This window comes from Podarcis vaucheri (assembly GCF_965113315.1).
Source record: "Podarcis vaucheri genome assembly, chromosome: 17".
Lineage (NCBI taxonomy): Eukaryota > Metazoa > Chordata > Lepidosauria > Squamata > Lacertidae > Podarcis > Podarcis vaucheri.
Window position 1 is genome coordinate 37,117,661 of NC_138755.1, and position 22,225 is coordinate 37,139,885.

Sequence of the window (22,225 nt, forward strand, 5' to 3'; positions counted from 1 at the left end):
TAGAGTCAAATATTGTATTAAGAGCAGCATCAAACAGACTTTAAAACAGGTTGTTTGGAACTGCTAAATGGAACCTAAAAGGTTCTTTTCTTCTTCAAAAATAAGGCTGCTTCAGAATAAATAGGATTCCAGAGTCATTTCTCCATGGCAAGATGCAACTGCTAAAATTGCCCCTTCTTTAGCAAATCTGCCTTAGCAAAGTTTCTGGCTATGGACTTGATGTGTCTGTTTCAAAGGATACATCTCTTTATGCAAGTGGGATCTTGAGTCTGGGGGGCTAAACTACATGTATCGTTACCTAACATGTAGGACCCCCCCCCCCCGATTCCACACAGCCACCTCTATCTATGAACTGCAGAGGAGAGGCTGCAATTTTCAGTGGAAGACTCATTTGAGAGGAGTGGTCTCTTAACCCTTTTCCTTCTGGCATTTCCCCCACCAAAACCAACATTCTAATTGCTTTCACTCATGCTGTGGGAAAGATATGGGCAACATTTTTATTTTCCCTTGCTGGGGGAAGAACTTTTGCAGAAAAAAATGCTGAAGGGGAAAGGGATTAAAAATTGCCTGCCCCTGTGTCAGAGTTGATCTTATCATTTAGACTGAGTGAGGTGCCTTCCATAGGCAGCTGATTTTAGTACCATTTAAAGGGCAACAAATGGTCAGTTACTGAATTTATTATTGTTGTATTTTTACAACACAATAATTGGGATAAACGCTTGGGGTTTATATGCTTCAGAAACCAAAATCACTTGGTTAGCTTGCACCTTGACTTGGTGTGGTGGTTTGCAATTTGCTATTCGGTCTCAGGCAGCCAAACATCTTGGACCAGGCCTGACTTATTGGCATCTTCTGCTTTGGATTTTGTTTTTTTAAAAAAGGAGAAAGGAAAAAATATATATGTGAGCATCACCAGGATTTGGCATTAAGATCGTAATTGAAGTCAATTAGTTATGTACATACTCCGTTGAACATGCTGCCACATAAGTGGTCCAGAATAGTAATTCTTGTGTGGATACTGACCTGGAAATGCAGAACCAGGTCACATGGCATGCCCCAGAGGTCCTGAAATCCAATCTAGCAATGAAGATGCATTCTAGTAGAGAAGAGACCCCTTTTGCCCGTCAGGGATTCAGCCTAGACTACCCAAGACAGTAGCTCAAATTCTCTAATGAGCTATTTCACTAACACAGTATTCTCCAGTTTTTCTTTATCTGAGATACTAATGAGCCTGCCAAGAGGCTATAGAATGCCAAAGGAATGCTAGACTCTAGGCCAGAGTATAGCCCGTTTGATCCTCATTGAGCAGTGGTGCTTGAATCAGTTGTAATCTGGTGGTTGTCAGGAAAGTTGTGTGCCAGGGAGCTGTCCATGGTTTTGCATATTTGGTTTGCATATTCTTTGCTGTTGCACTTTCTGCACATGACATGCTTCACTAGTTCAACTGTGGGCCCCTCTAATCATAGGGCATGGCAATCTGCTACCACCTCTGCCCTACAGGGCCTCATGCTGTTTCCAATTACTCTGACCAGCAGAAAATGAAGGAGAATATCATTCTGGAAGATCTGCTAAACTCTGGGACTGTAGGAGTGATCACCTTCAAAGAGAACTTCCCACTATTATTTTTCCATTCTGTAAAATAAGCTAGCCAAAATTCTCCTAATTGCTTTCAATAGATGTTGGATTCGACTTTGGGTGTAGGGTTGCCATATTTTGAACAGCAAAATAAGAGGACACATTTGCTGACTTCTACTTTTAACTATGGATCATTATGATGACTCTCATTTGACCATACTCAAGAAAAAGAGGACATGTCCTGGAAAAAGACGTATGGAAACCATAAAATAACTTTAATAATTTCTGCAATAATGTTTCTCACAGTATTGATCTGACTGTATAATGATAACTGCTTTCAAAGTTAGATTTGAATGCTTAAATGCAGTCACCTGTATATTTGTCCAATGAACACTCGAAACATTACATAGATTTACAGTCCCACAGAGCTAAATGTTTCAAATAATGGGGTATCTTGTCCATATCTTAGATCAAATGATGGGTTGTACTGAGCATCTAAAACAACAACAATAACAAACAAACAAACCAAAATGCATTGCCACTGAGCAATGCAAGTGTGCTATATTTCCATATATGGGGGTTTCTATTTTTCTGCAAACTTTGAATCAAAGTTTGATCCTCCCCCTCTTAAAAACCAAGTAATGCATCATTTCTGGTTTGAAGACCATAATATACAGTGGCACCTCGCAAGACGAATGCCTCGCAAGACGAAAAACGCGCAAGACGAAAGAGTTTTCCGTTTTTTGAGTCGTTCCGCAAGACGAATTTTCCTATGGGCTTGCTTCACAAGACGAAACGTCTTGCGAGTTTGTTTCCTTTTTCTTAAAGCTGCTAAGCCGTTAATAGCTGCTAAGCCGCTAAGCCGCTAATAGCCGTGCTTCGCAAGACGAAAAAACCGCAAGACGAAGAGACTCGTGGAACGGATTAATTTCGTCTTGCGAGGCACCACTGTACTGCTGAAGAATTTGAAGATGCATTCTTATCTCAAGTCTAAAGGGTCATGAGTGCATCTATCCCAGTATAGCCTCTCATATTGAAATTGCTGCTACTTTTCAAACTGATCACCTGGTAAGGGAGAGGGGAAGTCTGATCTAGAGTGGGGTGAATCCATAAGCACACTGGCAGGTATTCAGCTTCCTGCTGCGTTCATGATCTCTAGATTGGAGTGAATACTATGCATGTAATCCCAGGTGCTACTTCAAGGTAGGGATGGATAGACAGCCTACGTCTGTTCCATTACAGTTTTACTTGTTCCTCAATCATAGGTCCAAATGAGCACATCAAAAATGTTCATGTAAATTGTTCACACTCTTCCTGTAAAATATGCATCCTCAATGTATTGAAGTGCTTTTCAATGCATTTTCCCCCAAAACATTTTTTTAAAGTAAAATGTATATTTTTTGTGCACTTCTGGGGACTGAAACTGCATCAAAAAAATCTGCAGAAATAGGAAATCCAATTGATAGTCATGTTCTGAACTGCAGGTTTGGGAACATCAAATCATGTTGGTCCACTCTTAAAAGCAGATTGAATGAATTATTTCCCCATTACTACTTCAAGAGGATCCCTCCATCCTGTGAAGCCTCTTTAATGTTTATCTTGGGAGGTACATACAGGGGACCCTGTTTCCATATGAAAGTACTCACTAGCTGAATTAGAGCTCTGGTTTTTCTTTGAGAAGAAAAATAAATTCATATATTAAAAAGTTAAGTCACTAAAAACAGATGAATGAAAAAGAGAAATGCAAGTAACAGAAGGAGAAACTACACTGAAAGGAAGAAAAAATGAGATTGTTTGGCACACTGTACTAGATTAATATGACTGAGGTATTAAGGGCCAGAAGGAGATACAAATCAGGTTTAATGTTTTCCAAAATTAAGTTGTAAATCCAAAGAAGGAATGCTTTATAGAAAGAAGGAAGTGAGATTTTGGCCAAAGCTGAAAGTACTTAAAATCCACTGATTTTAATTTAAAGTAAGTCCTTAGAAACAACATACATATATCATAATAGAAAGAATACTATTGTATTTATGTCCTATTTGCAGCTTCTCAAAGGTAACTGGTTGGCTACTGTGGGAAATTTGATTCTGGACTAAACTGCTCTTTGGTCTGATCCAACAGAGCTACTATTATGTTTTTTAAAAGGCTTAACTTTGACTAGATAGGGTCCTATGCTTTAAAACATTGTTTAACTGTCCATATACCATAAGGAAACATCAAAAGTCAGGCACATGAACATATAAAAAAGAAGAGAATTAAGATTAATTCAGGTCTGTACAAGTAGCAAAGCATCAACCTACCCACCACGTATGATTCTCCACCAGAGACTAAATAAATCCTGTCTTACTGGAGCTACAACACCACAAAGATTGCAGATCAGTGTTTCCCATATAGCTCCCTGGGGAGTCACAGGATATTCCAGGGTGGTCACAGGTGAAAAGTGAAAAGTGATGGGGGGCGGAAATCATTTATTTATTTTATTTAAAATCCTGATTGGCTGGCTATCCACTTGGCCAATCAAAAGCAGGTAAGGGGGTGGCACACCAAGGCCTCATGCTCCTTTTTGCCATGTGCATTTTCTTGGAGCAGTCCTGGTTTGTTTCAGGTGGAAGAGGGTGATTGCTTATGCTCCCATTTTGACCAGTAGAGCTCGCGATCCAGAACCCCCACGTCAGATATGTGCAGTGGTGGGGTGGCAATGGGTAGGGCTAGGGGAGCCAGAGCTGTATTCCAGCCCAGAACTGCTGCCACATTATACCAATCCTGCCCCTTGGACTGAACTCCTTGAAAAATACTGAGCATGGTGACTGTTATTCATATTATTAAAAGATTTCTCAAAACTTTGATAATCTAGTAAGGCCAAGATGTACAATGCCACCCCCAATCAAACAAAAATGGCGGGGGGGGGGACAACAAGGAGGGATGAAGAAGGATGAGAATAAAAGAAGTTGTATCTGCAGTTTGGTTTTCAAAAAGCCCTGCCTTCAGCTGGAGGGATATAGGCATGCTGGAATATAGGTCAGTACAGAGTTCCACATGCCCTTTCATCTAGGTTTTCCTGCCATTGTATATTGACAGTGGAATTCTCACACTGACAATAAGGAGGAAGAAGCTGAGAATAAGTACCGTATTTTTCGCTCTACAAGACGCACCAGACCACAAGACGCACCTAGTTTTTGGAGGAGGAAAACAAGAAAAAAAATTATTCTGAATCTCAGAAGCCAGAACAACAAGAGGGATCACCGCGCAGCGAAAGCAGCGATCCCTCTTCCTGTTCTGGCTTCTGGGATAGCTGCGCAGCCTGCATTCGCTCCATAAGACGCACACACATTTCCCCTTACTTTTTAGGAGGGAAAAAGTGAGTCTTATAGAGCAAAAAATACGGTAATTAAGAGGGTAGGCAGGTCGGGATTGGCTAAGGACAGACTGAGGTAGGTGGGGCAGTGTCCCATTTGCCTCCATGGCACACCTCAAACATCATATTCCTCTATGTAGTCTCCAATACTAAGGTAGCCATCATTTCTATTTTTATTCCTATCCACCACTATGAGATTAATTGTATCTTGTTTATTGATTCATAACTAAATAAGAATATGAGGCACCTCTGCATAAGTGTGCATTCACATACCACGTAAAATACATAAAAAGACTGAGGCATCAGAATGAAAGCTGGCATTCATGTCACAATTCTGCATTTCAAGTCTGAACTGCAGCTCAACCCCTGAAGCTTTTGGGGAATGGGGGAAGCATACGTTGTACTGTGAAATATGAAATGAGGCCTCTTGAACACGAATCTTTACGGTACTTCTGTAGTTTTGTGTTCACTGTGTAGCTTTAAGTAGTTTTACTGGCTCTGATTAGATAGCAGGAGCAGGAGGGTTCATCAAACCAGGTTCTTTCAGAATCTGACAACTTTGTGATGGTTGTGAGTTGCACAAAAACTCGCTAGGGATTAATCTGTGACAATCAAAATCATTTTTACGTGTGACCTATTCTAAATCTGAACTCTGATCCCTAGGGAAGAGAGGTTAGTATATTAATCCAATACACTGTTATATGGTGCCTGATCATGGCTCCTATTGTGTAATTTTACCAGTGGCTATGAAAAAGAGAATGAATTCTCACATTATCTGATAAATGCCTATACTAGGGAATGTTTCTTTTTTCAGTATGGTATAATTTAGGAATGAAGCAAAAAGCCTGCGTAAATAAGTAACCATAGCATGGGAAAGTAAGTGGCTTTACAACCCATCCTACTACCACCTGCACCCCCTCCTCATTTTCTAATGTATCTTTTGCAGTAATTAATTACATCTCTTGTGGATTCCTTTCTTTCATACTGTTGCTGGCAATCAGGTAGATAAAGTGAAAAAAAATGTTGGTGCCCTATGGTATTAAAAGTGAAGGGTTTTCACACTGTCAGGGTAATGAATTCTGCAAGGGTTTGAAGCGCTTGAGTGTGGGGGGACTCTCTCTGTGTCATGTGCCTGGGAGTGACAACCCCCAGTGGTTAATTACTGCCACGGATGAGAGCTGAGCTGGTAGCAAAATGAGATAAGTTCATTATGAGCTAAATTTGAAGTTAATTGGATTCACATTTTCACCCATTAGTATACAAAGATACACCCAGAAAGGCTCTTTTTTGTGTGAGAAGACAGTTGTATGTAAGCAAGGCACAGAAAAAGACCCCATTGTCTTAGCTTTTATGTCTTCATACCTATATATTTACACACACACACACACACACACACACACACACACACACACACACTCCCCAATGGCTTTTTTAAAATAAAACCTTTGCTGCAGCCTTCCACTACTTTATAATGTTCAGCTGGAGGTCTATCTGCTCAGAGGCTAGTCCCACTGAGATCAATGGAACTTACTCCCAGGCAAATGTGCATGGGACTGGAGTCTACTCCTACTGAAGTTAATGCAATTTAAGCAGACAGACTGTGTGTACAGGATTGCAGCACACAGGGGAAGACTGGCTAGGTCAGATCAGTGGTCCATGAAGCCTGATATCCAGTTTTGTGATAGTGTTCATTTCAGGATATTTTAGAGGAAATACATACAACAACAGGGCATATAGCTTAGAATCATAGAATCATAGAATCATAGAGTTGGAAGAGACCACAAGGGCCATCGAGTCCAACCCCCTGCCAAGCAGGAAACACCATCAGAGCACTCCTGACATATGGTTGTCAAGCCTCTGCTTAAAGACCTCCAAAGTAGGAGACTCCACCACACTCCTTGGCAGCAAATTCCACTGTCGAACAGCTCTTACTGTCAGGATGTTCTTCCTAAAGTTTAGGTGGAATCTTCTTTCTTGTAGTTTGGATCCATTGCTCCGTGTCCCCTTCTCTGGAGCAGCAGAAAACAACCTTTCCCCCTCCTCTATGTGACATCCTTTAATATATTTGAACATGGCTATCATATCACCCCTTAACCTCCTCTTCTCCAGGCTAAACATGCCCAGCTCCCTTAGCTGTTCCTCATAAGGCATTGTTTCCAGGCCTTTGACCATTTTGGTTGCCCTCCTCTGGACACGTTCCAGTTTGTCAGTGTCCTTCTTGAATTGTGGTGCCCAGAACTGGACACAGTACTCCAGGTGAGGTCTGACCAGAGCAGAATACAGTGGCACTATTACTTCCCTTGATCTAGATGCTATACTCCTATTGATGCATCCCAGAATTGCATTGGCTTTTTTAGCTGCCGCGTCACACTGTTGGCTCATGTCAAGTTTGTGGTCAACCAAGACTCCTAGATCCTTTTCACATGTACTGCTCTCAAGCCAGGTGTCCCCCATCTTGTATTTGTGCCTCTCATTTTTTTTGCCCAAGTGCAATACTTTACATTTCTCCCTGTTAAAATTCATCTTGTTTGTTTTGGCCCAGTTCTCTAATTTGTCAAGGTCGTTTTGAAGTGTGATCCTGTCCTCTGGGGTGTTAGCCACCCCTCCCAGTTTGGTGTCATCTGCAAATTTGATCAGCTTCCTGATATTTAGCTCAGGATGCAAGAAATGAGCTAAAAATGGAAACATAAGACCTCAGAACTTTGCAGTATTTTCCAAAAATGACAAAACATTTATGGAAACATGTTTTATTCTCTTCTTCAGCTAGAGGCACATGTTCTTTTCTTGCTGCAGTGATTTTTAGCAGTGATTTAAAACTTTCATCCAGTGCCACAAGCACTTTTTAGAATGCAAATTTCTGCCAGGACAAGTCCATATTGTGTTCACCTCCTTGTTTCACATGCCTGCTAACATATATTAGTTATGACATTGCAAACAACACTTAACTTTTTTTATCGTTTGTTTGCTTATTGTAGAATGTGCAAAAACCTTAGAACAGATTTTCGTGAACAGAATTCCACTCATTTCACTGCTGTGTGTCTTGTTCTTCATTTCCCCTAACCTCCTCTACCTTCTGAATATGTACTATGGGGGATTGGTGGGGGGACCCTCTGGAAGAGTGAGCATGAGGGGCTATAGGGGGAAGGTGGAAATCTCCTTCTCCCACAGTTCTCTAAGTGTTGTTGGACTCCAACCGCCATCAGCCCTAGGCAGCATCACCAATGGTGAGGCATGTCAGGAGCTGTAATCCAGCAAAGTTGTGGTGGTGGGGAGACACTTTTTTGGCAGATCTACTGCCAATCTACAACCCTGTCAGCTCACCAAGGGCAGGAGGTGACGAATGGGAATGACACCCATTCCTCACTGCAGTGTGTACTATTATGTTCGCTGAAACCAAATGTAGAGGTGCATATGCTCCACATTGTTCTTGTTATTGGTTCCCCCCATCTGATATGAAAAATATCAATAAACTATTTTGAACCCTCCTCCACAACTCTGCCTGGCTCAGGGCTGGTATAGTTTTAATCCATGGCCTCTTATAACATGCCCCGGATTTGTGCCCACCTCCAGCAAAGCACTGCTGGTGGGACAGCGACCACAGTACAGTTTTCTACTGCTGAAACAAGGAGGTTTCTGTTCACAAAGAGGGGAGGGAGGTTCAGAGCATCCAGTGACTCCTCAGGTACCTTCCCACACAGCTTAAGATTATTTCCTTGGTCATTTTTCTCCTGAAATTCAGAATCTCACAGAAGAAATTAGCTGTACCAAGTGTATGACTGTCAGAAGACAAATTATTGGTGTACAGTCTTAGTTCCTTACTGTTTTGTGCCTTTCAGTGTGGTTTATTTGATCAATACACTGACTGATTTGTATTATAGAACTTCAAAACATAAATGTTTGTTGATAATTTTCAGTGTTACTGAGTCTCTAATTTTTTGCAATACAGTGGTGCCTCGCAAGATGAAAATAATTCGTTCCGCGAGTCTTTTCGTCTTGCGAAGCACGGTCCGTCGCAACTGCGCCTCTTCAAGCGGCCTTAAGATAAAAGCGCAAGACGTTTTCGTCTTGCGAAGCAAGCCCATAGGGAAATTCGTCTAGTGAAGCAACGCAAAAACCGAAAAACCCTTTCGTCTAGCGAGTTTTTCGTCTTGCGAGGCATTCGTCTTGCGGGGCACCACTGTATACAGGAAAGGGTTCCAGCAGTCTTTCCCCTGCCTCTGGATATTTGGTGCAATCCGCAGAATTTCTGTACAATCATAGCCATCTCTTAAACTTTTTCCGTAATATGCTACTATGTGGCATGCTGTTATTTAAGACTCACTTGTGGGTAAAAGCTACAAGAACATCAAATCCAGGAATGAGAAACCAATGTATTGTATGTCGGATGCAGTGTCTGGGTGGAAATCGTCAAAATCCGGATGTATGGCAACAACTTTTGTGTCCGGATTTTTACTTTTTGAAATTTGGCAACCCTAGTTTTTGGTCATTGTGATATTCATTGCTATTATTTTTAATGACATGTCAGTTAAATGGTATATAAATATTAATTTGTTTAATATGACTTTTAAGATACCATATAATAGGAAATTTGTTATGATGAACAAGATAACAATTTTAAAGGATTTAGTTACTTTCTAGTATTGTGTGTAGCCCATGGATATATCAAGTATTAGTTGTTTATTGTGCTGCTGACTCTGCATATAGTGGATGACATGCTTATTTTTGAATAAATCCTTGTTGATATTATTATTGTTGGCATTATAAGGCAGTATGACCTTTGCAGCAAGTTATTTCATGTAGCCAGTGGCACCAGACAATGGAGACAGTGGAATTGCTTTAGCTGCAGTCATATAGTACCTAGGTAGCAGGTTTCATTAGGACTGAAATGGGATATAATCCACCAAAGTTTGTCAAGATACATTAGAATGAATAGGAATCGCATAAGAACACAACTGGCACAAAGCACCCAGAAGGGCACAGTGCTGTTTTTGTGTGAACATCTTCTATGGCTCTCATATAAATGTGCAGAAGTGCTTAGGAACCTTCCTTTATAGTGTTTAACATTAAAGAGAGTAAAGTAACAGTTGTAATAACATATTTGCCTTTTCACAGAAGGTTGAAAGCAGTTGATTATCAGCAAAATATAAACTGCCATTTGTCAGCTAATCAATTATCTGGAGGGCTCAGTGCTAACAGTAGACAATACTCCTGTTACGGATAGACAAGAGTGAGCTGTATATGTTCCCTCTGTCACTGACAATGACATACAGTCAGCCCTGTTTGAGCTGACATAAGGTCATCTTTTCCTTCCCAGTGAGACTGGGCAGCTCTAAGAACTGTCGGCTGGCATTTTTAAACTATGATATTACAAACTCCACTGGCTCCTGTGATCTGTTTTACATTCCTTTGTTACCGAGTTCCTTGAGCTTGTGGAGATTGAGTCAATGAATTTCCTGATTCCTATACCCTGTCCTTTCTTCTCTTTTCTGATTTAATTTTGATGAACAATAAAGGCCAACATTCCTAGCTAACAGTTGGTTCAACTCCCAGTTCTCAGCCAATTAGGGGCTGCTAATAGGTAATAATTCAGCAATTGATTTTTATCCCTCCCACCCAGTTTAATGGGACATCTCAGGACCATGCCATGTTCAGTGAATTTGACTTCTGATTGAATCCTATATTTTAAGTGATAGAGAAAGTATAAGCTTGCAACTAATTTGACTGCTGCTTCTACTAGTGCACTGTAGTTATTTAGTGTGTAAAGCATTGTTCATAACATAGAAGCTACGTGATTCTTGTCTGGACAGCTAGCATATCACACATAATATCAGGGTTCAATGGCATTCTTCTTAAGGTGGATTTACATATTTGATTTTAATATGAGACTGGTTTTCTATAGCTTGGATTGCTTTTTAAATATGTGTAGGCATTAACCCATCAGTGACAGAAAAGTCTCCCTGTGAAAAACAAATAATCACACAAGTGGGTGGTTAGCGGGCCACCAGTGGGTTTCTTAAGGACAACAGCTTACTAAAATACAACAAAAATAAGAACCCCAAAAGGGAACTGAAAGTAAAATTAAAAAAATAAGGGGGGCAGACAAGAGAGTGTGTTTGGTCCCCCAATATTTGTTGGGAGAGGGCCAGGCCCCCACAATGCTGAGGGGAGAGAGGAGGCCAAGTGTGGGGCGGCTTCAGTGGCTGGCTGCTCTTGAGCGTGAGAGAGGAGGAGTCACTGGCCACTGAAGCCGTGCCCTGCTGGGCGCCTCACTCAGCCTTCTTCCAATGACACAGCATCGTGTGCATGATGTCACATGTGCACGATGTGCACTGGACCCCCTCAATCTTGGGCGCAAGTTGGCGCCTCTGCATTGGACTTTTAAATATCTCTTTCCTCTATCCCATTGCTTTTTATGCCTACTTCTTGCAGCTTATCACATATTTCTTTATTAAGATTCATTGGGGTATATTAGTTGTACATACAGTATTTCTGCAAAATATTACATTTATAGTTTATGTGTACAATGTTTTACCCACCCAAAATTCTGAGCATAAGAAGGTATATATAGCAGTAGGTACATTCCTATCTAAATTAAATGTCTTAGATATCAAAGCAAGCATGTGATTTAAGTTAAATGGGTGGCTACTACCAAGGAAGGGTCTTGTAGGTGGTGGTAGCCAAGTTGTGGAATACCTTCCCCAGGGAGACCTGGAATACCTTTACAAAACGATACTATATTCTAAACCACCGTTTATGCGTTGTGTAGATTCTGGTCACTTGCTTTTATTCTTCCCTTTGGACATTTATATGCTGCAGATTGTTATCTTAGCATATTGTGTTTTCAGTTGTATTTTGTTGCTTAATGCTGAAGGCTGAGCCTTTGTATCTTCTGTAACCTTGATTAGGGATGCCTCAAGTGAGCCAATAGCCTTGGGTGGCAGATTGACTCAGACTCATCAGGCCTTACTCAAAAGGCCTGAGCTGCCAGGCAGAGGCTCATATTCTTCTCAGAAATATATAATCTGTTTCTGGAGTATTCAGAGAATGTGAGGCGTGATTCTTGGGTGAGGTCCCTGTTAGAAGCTATACTCATGAGAGTCTTTGGGCCAGGTTGAGATTTTTCTATTGATTTTAATTCTGTCTTTATTTTGTGAGTAGATCTTTTGAGCCACCAGGCACTACTTGGGTCTCGTAGAACTCTGATTCATTTCAGTGTGGCCTGTGGCAGGATAAATATCCTTTTGGACTGTGCGCCCGATATAAGGAGCTGTTATTTATGCCAAAAATGCAGCAGATGCTTTATAGTACTGAAAACCCAATAGGCATACAGGACAAATCTGATACATTGTTGAGACTGACAACTATTGAATGTATGTATGGCTTTCTCTGCATTGCAACCTCACAAATTATTTATTTCAAATCAAATCCTGCTGACATCATAAGAAACAATTTGTCGGTGGATAATTCCTGGTAGTGGTTTGACAAGTTGATTAAAGAACAATGACTGTTTGCTATGATCAACGGTGCTCTGAAAAGTAAAGCTTAGGTAGAGATAGCAATGTGGCAGTTTGAAAACGAACAGGGTTAACTTTGCAGAACCAGCCACGCTTTTGCTACCTCTAAGAAAAGAGAGTTCCGCTACAAGGATGACATTGTTATCTTCTCTGTGTGCCCTTGCTGTTTGGACTTAAGTTTCCAGCTAGTACGGTGAAGAGGTGTTCTTGGTAGCCCTTAAGTGAATGAAGCTTAAGAGAGGAGGATTGGGCTCTGGGGTAGGTGTGAGCCACTTGTGTCAGGAAAGTATTGGGAAGACAGGGTGGTTGTTGAAGCATCTGCATGACTTTAGGCTTTCAGTCTCTTGCATGTCTTTCATGAAACTTTTCTGAGCAACCATCATTTAAAAATGCAGGGTTTTTTTTCAGGGGATTGGGGGAATTATGAGTGTGTGGTTGCTAACATTTAATACCTCTCAAGTGTTCAGTTTTAGAAATGTGGAAAAAACTGTAAGATCACTCTCACCTACTCAGACCTTCAAAAAAGACATTCAGTCAAGTCATCATCAACATGGCAGGTAGTTACTAACAGTACATGCCATAGAGGAAGGTCATTGCTGATTGGTTGGCTGATTTAAAGCCTACCCTTGCTGATTGCCTCTGAAACTATAGGTATGCCTGTATAGAATAATTTATTGTCATTATTGTTGTAATACACTGGGAGTGTGAGTATTAGAGTGTGTAGTAGCATAAACATTGCAAAGCAAATATCAGTTCATCGGTTCATTAAAAGTCTATTGAATATAAAGCCTCCTTACATCTGCAGCTTATTTTTTCTGATTTCATTATGTCCAGGTTGTTGCTATACCTTACTCTGATAGTTTTTAAAAAAACCAGCCAGTACTTGACCTTTTCCTCCAGTGGAACTGTTTATGGACTATTTTCTCATCTTGCATGTGTGTGTGTGTGTGTCTGTCTGTGTGTGTGTGTGTAGCAATACCAAGAATTATTTAAAGCTTTATTGTCTGCAGATTAATGTCCAGTTCTAAATACTCAAGAAAAGCATGTGCTACAGCACTGATGATGCTGCATTATTTCAGAATGTAGGTGTGAATATTTGAATATTGAATATTTGAATTTTCAGTTTGCTCCTTTCAAAACTCCTTGCATGTAAAACCTACTTTGCCAAAAAGAAGGTTGAACTAGAGCTCAATGTCCCGATACTCTTATCTCCCATGCAAGGCTGGCCTTACCATTAGGCAAAGTGAGACAATTTCAGGCTGGCAGTTCTGGCACTGAAACAGGCAATGCTCCTTTTGACTTTGGAAGTGGTAAAGTTCCAGAATGTTCATACCATGTGCCCTTTCTGAATGAGTAGATTGCTCTCAGGGCAAGAAATGTTGCTGAATGTAACTGAGCGGTAATGGTTACGTTATCCTTTTTTTGGCCCCTAAGGATAATAATGTCCAAATATTGCCTTTGATGTTTGTTTGAACTTTTGAGAAAGACAAATTGTAATAGCGGAAGGTCTCTGATCTTACTTTCACACAGAAGTAAATCTTCTTCAACACTAGAAATAAGGTTTCAAAACTTTACTTGCAGAACTTGTTTCAAATGTTATAAAATAACAAAGATATATTGTTTTCAGTTTTACAAATGTTCTTCCACTGGTCCCAGTGTGAGCCTCTAAATATATTTTACTAAAAAGTAGCTTTCTAGCTAAAGATCAAAATACTATGTCTCGCTCTTTCTGCTGCATGCATTTTGGCCAACACCCAAAGACCAACAGCTACATGGATTTATTTCTGTGTTTGTGTGATGCAAGCAGCTTCATCTGCATATATAAACACTAGCAAAGGTACTCACGTAACAGCTTCTCTCACCACTGCCTTGTGATTTAACTTGTGATCCAAACGTAAAACGCAGTCACAAGGTAGGCTACCACAATCCATTTGGAAAAATACTGGCTACGTGCCTAAAGTATTCTTTATAGCAACTTGAATACAATGCAACTAAAATACAACATGCTATGTAACATTTCATAGTTTCATAATTTCAGAAAAGTCTGTCAGATTCCTTTTCCTAAGGTTCAATAGGTTTGAAACCTTCCCTTTCACTCCTTTCTTTTTGATAATGTTGCTTTCTCAGGTGTTAATCTGAGCCTTGCAAAGTACACAGAGCTGAAGGAGAAAGTAAGAAAGAGTTTTCTTTCAACTTCCACTGTCAGCAATATATACTTTTCACATGGGGGAAGGTAATTACTCTTTCCACCCCATGATGAAGGGACAGTAAGTAGGACCCTTATTTTAGTTGGGGTGCTTAGAGGTTTCACAGACACCCTAAGAGGTCCTCAAGGACATCATTGCAGCAATTAGGAGTGTGTTGATGACTCCATGGTTACAAGATGATAATATTTGTGACAGATCCATCCCTGAATAAATAAAACCGCTTATTAGAATCAATGAGCTTCAAGCCCCTGGTTTTTCCATTCACAGATGAGTAATGGATATCCACAGGAGGTGAATGTTGAAATTTATTTTATTTGACAATATATTTTAGCTGTTCACAATAAATGGTATGTTTTTGGAAACTGGGCATATTTAGGGCATTTCTGTTTCTTTTATCCTTAATGTCCTTTAGGATGAATGATGACAGAATTCTGTTCAGATATATCCAGAACATAATGAATTTGCAGGTTGCGTTCTACATTTCTTGTGCATATTTAAATAGCCCTTCTTATCAGAGAGGTCTTCAGTTTGCGTTCTCTTTTTCAGTCATTAGGGAAAAGACACTGAAAATCTTGCACTCTTGGTAGCTCACCCCATTGTGTTGTTAATCACAAGTCTTAACCAAACCAGAATGGTGATGGGGGTGTCAAGAAAAGGGCTTATTTTATCATATGTAGTGGGAATACAAAATTGTAATATACTTTTGTAGTACAGTTGTTGTTTTTTGCTGAAGTATCAAAAATGATAAAATAAATCACGTAAGTGAGCTTGCCATAACCTTTCTTTAGTCAAATAACTTGACTTGAAATAGCCAAAAGGTGGAAAAACTCACATATCAAACTTTGGTGTCAAAGGGTATGGCATTTAGCCTTGTCAGGAAAGTTAATACATTAGTTCAAACCCTCAGAAGAACAGACTGTAGCAGATTTGCTTTTATAACATGGTATATTTCAATTCAATATGTCAATGATGGTCTTTCTCAGATGCCACACATTTCACCAGTACTTTTTCAATGAGTTATTGAGATAGCTCTCACACTAGTTGTGTCCTTCATTCAGGCTATGTTATCTTCAGGCAGTCTTTTTCAGTCAACCTGTTTAATGAGCATTCATTCTGAGTTGTCTGCTGGGAGGTTATATGATGTCACATCAAAGAATTGTTATCCCATATTTTCCAGTGCATTTCCTTATCCTTACCACTAAGAGAGCTCCCCCCCCCTTTTTGAACTGGTTTTGTGCAAGGGTGCAAAATCCATTTAACTTTGCAACCTGAATTTGCTGGTATGCAGTTGAATTCCACCTGTAGTATAGCAATAGTCGTGAAGTGCTTCTGTTTCTATTTAATAAGAGTATATTTTACCTATACCTTGATTGAAGATTGTTTTATTTTGGGGGGTTTGTTTTGCCTCTTACATTAACTTTTTTAATTCTAGAAAAGGGTCCTCACATCACTCAGAAAAATAAATCTGTTTTCAATCTGTTTGACATGTCAGATCTGCAAAGAAACTTAAGAATAAGCAGGAACATGTAGAGTTCAAAGCTGGTTTGCTACTAACCTGTTTGCAGTGCTGTTTGCCATTGCTCTCAGTCTCTTACTTTGTGGCAGCTTATAAAGAAAGGGAAATCTTTCTCATTTCTGCCAAAGCTAAGGCTGGGGGGAAAACATCCCACTTTGGTATTCACAGTACAGTTATGACAAATGCATGGCCTGTGTTCTGAGTGTTAAGGGAAATGTAAAAACATGTCTAGTTCTTGTGAATGCTCACATGGTGATTTGTTGGTTTGATTCTTCAGGTCGTGATTTGGCAAGCACAACCCTCCCTGGATACCCTCCGCACGTCCCCCCTGCTGGACAGGGCAGCTACTCTGCTCCAACGCTGACAGGGATGGTGCCTGGTGAGTTTCCATTTAAAAAAAGAAAGAAAAGAAAGAAACAGTCTTTTAGCAGCAAAGCCAAGTGCTGCCTTTGTGCTCCGCTTTCATACCATTGGCAGGCATAGTAATGGCACTGAATGAAAGAGGAGATGTAAAACAGGCAAATTGAACTACTGCCTTTCTCACAGTCTTTTAATTTCACCTAGGCTGCTGTTCTATAGCGCAAGTAAACTGAGTTCAAGCTGGTTTAGGACTACTTGAAGTTAGAGGGAGACTTAAATCCATATGCTTTGGGTTACATAGGACTGTGGACTGGAAAAAGAGATTTTTTTCGGTCAAAATATGTAGGAAAAGAAGTGTCTAGCCTTGCTGCATGGCTGTTGGATACACATGATAAAATGTACATAAGGTTAATCTCAGAGTTACCTCACTTCTCTGAATTTTTGTCATGTGAATCATTTTAATTAACTTTGCTATAAGCATTTCTTGCAATTGTGCCAGAGGAATCTCATGCTTTGAAATTATGCTGCTTAATATGGGTGCCTGCAAATGATCTCTTCCAAGGCTTTTCACACATGAGATCTTAGCCATTAATGTCTCCAGTGAATCACCTAATGTTCCCTTTTGTTCACCTTTGGTCTTTCTTATATTTGCCTTAAAAGAAGCCAACCATTTCCTGGGCTGTTATTTGATGTAAGAACATCTCAAGCTTGGGTATGATAATTGAAAGTGCCCTCTGCCAGGAGCAGGGCTTTCAAATTTTTCTGACAGTGGGGAAGAGTTGAAAAAGTTTTACTCAGTACTTTGTAACATCAGACTTTAATAATGCATTCATACTGGGCAGTATTTAGTAACATTAGGAACTGATGAATTATTGCCCCATATTTAGAACTATAGTGAAGTGGTAGAAATATTAAATTTAAGAAAACTGTTACTGTTTACAGAGAGGGACTGGTGGAATTTCACATACATTTAGAAAAGATATTTCTCTTCCCAAACACTGGAAAGCCACATTTTCAATTCACTGGGAAGAAAATTCAGGAATGTTCCATCCTTGACAACTGCACTCTTCATCTTCTGGCCATTCAGGCAGTCAAAGTTTATTGGTCCAAACACAAGCAATATAAGCAACATCACCTACTCTTCTCTCCATTGTCATGAACCTTTTGTTCAGTGAGTCTATGATGGATCAAATAATTAAGTAACCCCCCCCCCCAAATCCATCGTTACCAACATAAACCAACCCCTCTATTCTTCCCTAGCTCTGAAATGTAATCTGAAAATCCCAAAGGTCTTCTCTGCTGTAGTGCTACTTCACACATGCACCTGGCTTTAGGGGTGAATGAATCTGCCATGTTCAGAATCTCCTAGTTTCTCATTTTTCGATTCTTAAATCCCGCTCCCACATTCCTGCATCAGCTTCCATTATTTAAAAAGTAATTCGAGCACTTGTAAGCATTTTAATGTGCAGTCTCATAATTTTTGCAAGCAATTCCCCTAAATTGCATTTTGTATACTATTTGCACAAGCGTATAAAATATATTTTCCTACACCTTATTTGCTTGTTGAACTGCATTGCAAAATTTGGATAAGTGCAGATATTAAAGGATCACCAAATTTTGTTTTGTGTGTGGTTTGAGAATGAATTAGGGAGCCACATGAAAATGTGAATGGAACTGAATCCCCACTGCCTGGCTGGTTACCTAGCTTATGCGAACTGAATGTTGTACCGGCTTCCTGAAATCCTCCTTCACACTCTCAGAATGGGCATATTTTCTTACAAGCATTACACATAACATGGACTAATTGGAGAGTCTGGTCATAATTCAGGCTGATCATTTAGACAAATGTTCTGCATACTGCGCAGTCTCCCCCCCTTTCCCCCTTTTCCTAGCAGTCCGTTCCTCTGCCACATTGCAAGCTCCCTTTAAAACTTCTGAGTTTTAAAAATGGTTGGCCCATCCCTCATGATGAGTTGCTATTAAAACGTTAAAAACCAAAGCAAGTATTTGGTGTCAAGTCACATGAATTAGGACGGGCAGTATGGTTGCTCCTGTTTAAGATTTCAGCCAGCCAGCCAAGCAATTTCTTAAGATATTCCATTTTATTCCTGTCCAGCAACAGCCAGTCACAGTTCTGTATGTAATGGGCATATTCAGCCCTCATTGGATTGTTTTTGGCCCCCTCCCCCATATATATTCATATATTGGTAAAAGTGCATTGGGGGCTGAAGTATTGTCATAAAGGTTGTGTGTGTGTGTGTGTGTGTGTGTGTGTGTGTGTGTGCATATATATATATATATATATATATATGCAGGTTTTGGTGTCTTCGGGTGTCTTCCCGTGTAAGAGTCGACTCTTACACGGGAAGACACCCGAAGACACCAAAACCTGCATTCCTGTACCCGTGAAAATCTACGAAAGCATATATATATATATATATATATATATATATATATATATGCATATGCTAAACAAGTGTTACACAAATATGATTGTTCCCCTGTGAGCTGTTCTAGGTGTTGTCCTGACCCTCCCCCAGGGTTGGATTAACTTTAGAGACCCTAAGCACTTAAAATTGCATCAAACACAGCACAAAGTAACTGTCCTGTCAGTGCAAGGTTTACAGTTGTGCAACACTACTTCCCTCCCTCACCTCCATGCATCCCCTAAATCTGTTCTGGGTTTCCCCCAACCCTCTAGAGCAGATTTGGGGAGAGGGAAGGGGGCATGTGGAGGGGGGGAAAGCCCTGTTGCACAATCATAAATCATTGCACTGATGGGACAGTTGCTTAGTCTCATGCTCTACCAACTGAGCTAGCCGGGCAATGTGACAGTTGCTTAGTACTACATTGGATAGAAAACTATGTTTCTAAGAACATAAACCTGCACAGATAAAGTTCCATGTTTTCTTTTAATAGCAACATTCTGCTCTACAAAGGTGAAAGTTACCTGCTGGTTTTAAAAAGCCTTCTTGCTCATTTAAACTAGGCTTTACTAACTGGAATCCAAAATAACTTTTTGTTCATCTCTTGTCACTTATCGTTTGGAGGGGCAGTTTCAGAAGCCTCTTATGAATGCATGCAGTCTTTTATGATTTGGCTCTGAAACAGCCGGCAGATTAGCTTTATTACACACAGATCAGTGTTTGTACTCTCGTATGACTGAATTATTCTGTCCTGACATTTATACAAGGAGGATTCATTTCACCAGTTCTCAGAAACTCACTTCTAGACATACTGATCTCCTGTAATTTTCAGAGCATATGCAAAAAGTGGATACAATAAATCATTTAATAATTAGCCATGAATTATGCCAATGACTAATTAACATGGGGTGCAAGATACAAAGTGAGTAAGGGAGTTTTTGTTTTATGTTTTTTGACATTGCTATATAGCTTGATCCTCTTCTGCAAAGTGCTACACCACGGGTGGCCAACTCCCAAGAGATTGCGATCTATTCCCAGAGTTAAAAACTGGCAGTGATTTACCCTCTTTTGGGGGGTTGAGGTCAAAGGTGTCGAGCTTTTTGGGGGGAGCCGAAGTTGTTGATCTTTGGGGGGGGGAGCCAGTGATCTACCAGTGATCTATCACAGAAGTCTGATGATCTACTGGTAGGTCACGATCTACCTGTTAGACATGCCTGTGCTATACTATAGTCTTTTAATTTCTGTAGTATTTGCCAAAGGATGTGCTAGGTAATTTGGAAGCAGAATTTGTGATAGGCAGGTCAGAACTGGGAGGCAGCTGATATGGATCCAGGTGTACCTATAGCTAGCAGATGAAAGGCTAGACCAGGAAAGCACCTAACAGATTTCCCCTCAGGAATGCCTGGACAAGTAGCCATCACACTCACCAGAGTTGAGTGGGGGAGGACTAGGGACCAAGCTCCCCCAATTTTCAATGAAGGGGCTGCCCCCCAAGTTCCATGGCAGCTGTGCACCCCAGGCCCCCTCAAGCATGGGGGCAAGGTGGCACACCTGATCACATTGAGCTGGTGCATAGTATCAGTCACTTATGGCATCATCATGGACAATAGGGAGTGAATTTAAGCCAGTTTGGATGGTTTCTGACCCCATATGATCACCACAGAAAAGTTCTTGCTCATGGCAATGGTACATATGGCAAGGGTAATGTTTAAAAGTTTGTTATTGTGTGCACAGTCCCTTTTTTGTGTAATAACCACATGCCACTACTTCATGCTTCTGGTAGCAGTGGTAAAGGACCCCTGGATGGTTAAGCCTAGTCAAATTCAACTATGGGGTATGGCACTCATCTCTGCTTTCAGGTCAAGGGAGCCGTCGTTTGTCCACAGACAGCTTTTCCAGGTCATGTGGCCAGGATGACTAAGCCGCTTCTGGTGCATGGAACACTGTGACAGATGCCAGAGCTCACAGAAACACCATTTACCTTCCCGTCACAGCAGTACCTATTTATCTACTTGCACTGGTGTGCTTTCGAACTGCTAGGTAACAGTAGTGCTGGTGTGCAGCTACTGCTCATGTGAAGAACTGCACCATATATGGTACTTTCAGATGTTGCTCTCCTGAGTGTTGGCATGAGCAAGGCAGTTTCCATTCCTGCAGTCTTCCCTTGGGAGAACAATGCCTAAATTGGCCCTCTGTGGCATATAATTGGGAAATAATATGAAATGTGGAGCGTGATCAAATAAGCAGAGAGGTTAGCATGATATACATAAATACTGCATGAACCTGAATTTGTAGATGGCCTCTCAATGGTTACACAGCCCACAGTTCCCAGGCTGGATGTAGATTATCTCATTTAACGTGTCATTACATATGTGCTTCTCAATGTGCATGCACTTGTGGAGATTGTACTATTATTCTTACATGTATTAGATTCTCACAAATGATTGATGGTGTAGACCTATGGTAGATGGTTACAAACATGCTTTTTGTTTTGGTCTGCTCATTTACTTATTGGGATTTAGAACCAGTTCTAACATGACAGCATTTCCAGTTGTTGCTTTTGCACTCAAGTAGCTAAGATGCAATGCATATATTACTGCTTTGTGGTGTGGTTGCTTTTGCAAAAATGTTTCCCAAGGTGAGATCTCATAGTAAATCACTAGGAGTCCTTTCGGGGAAAGAGCATAGCTCAGTGGGGGAGCAAATATATGTTTTGCATGCAGAAATTCCCTGATTCCATCCCTGGAATCCTGCCTGAAACCCTGGAGAGGTACTGCTAAATAGTTCTGAGCTAGATGGACCAATGGGTTTGACTCACTATTAGGCAGCTTCCTCTATTCCTATGCACTTTGAGACTTTTAAAGGAAAAGGAAGATGTAAGTATAATAGATGGAGCTTTTGGATTTTGGAAAGACAAGCAGAGCTATGAAATGTCTGCCTGTTTGTTTGCTTTTAACCAGGCTCTGGCAGCAAGCAACAGGAGGTGGCTGTCGTGCTTTGCTTGTGAGCTTTCTGAGGCCATCTTGCAGGTGACTGTAGGAGGCAGGTGGACTCTTGGTTTGATTCAGCATATTCTTGTTAGTAATTTGTAAGAATATTTATCACATGTTCTGCACTTCCACTGGAGCCACATTGTGATGCAGGCAGGCAATGTGATTAGTGCTTTTATGAGAGTGTGGGGCATGTGCAGGTGAACAGTGTTGCAGCAGCAACCACTTTGCAGAAGTAACATGAAAACTGTGTTTAAGGCTGGTTAATGGCAGTGACACTTT

General features: G+C 40.6%; 1 protein-coding gene across 3 annotated transcripts in view; it reads left to right on the top strand.

Annotated features, from left to right (window-relative positions):
* PAX5 (paired box 5) overlaps window positions 1–22,225 on the top strand; it is a 225,357-nt gene that overhangs the window by 160,300 nt on the left and 42,832 nt on the right. For all 3 annotated transcript variants that reach the window (XM_082205048.1, XM_082205050.1, XM_082205049.1), the window contains one exon: window positions 16,445–16,546. In XM_082205048.1, coding sequence (XP_082061174.1) covers window positions 16,445–16,546 — 102 coding nt within the window. The remainder of the gene's footprint in view (window positions 1–16,444; window positions 16,547–22,225) is intronic.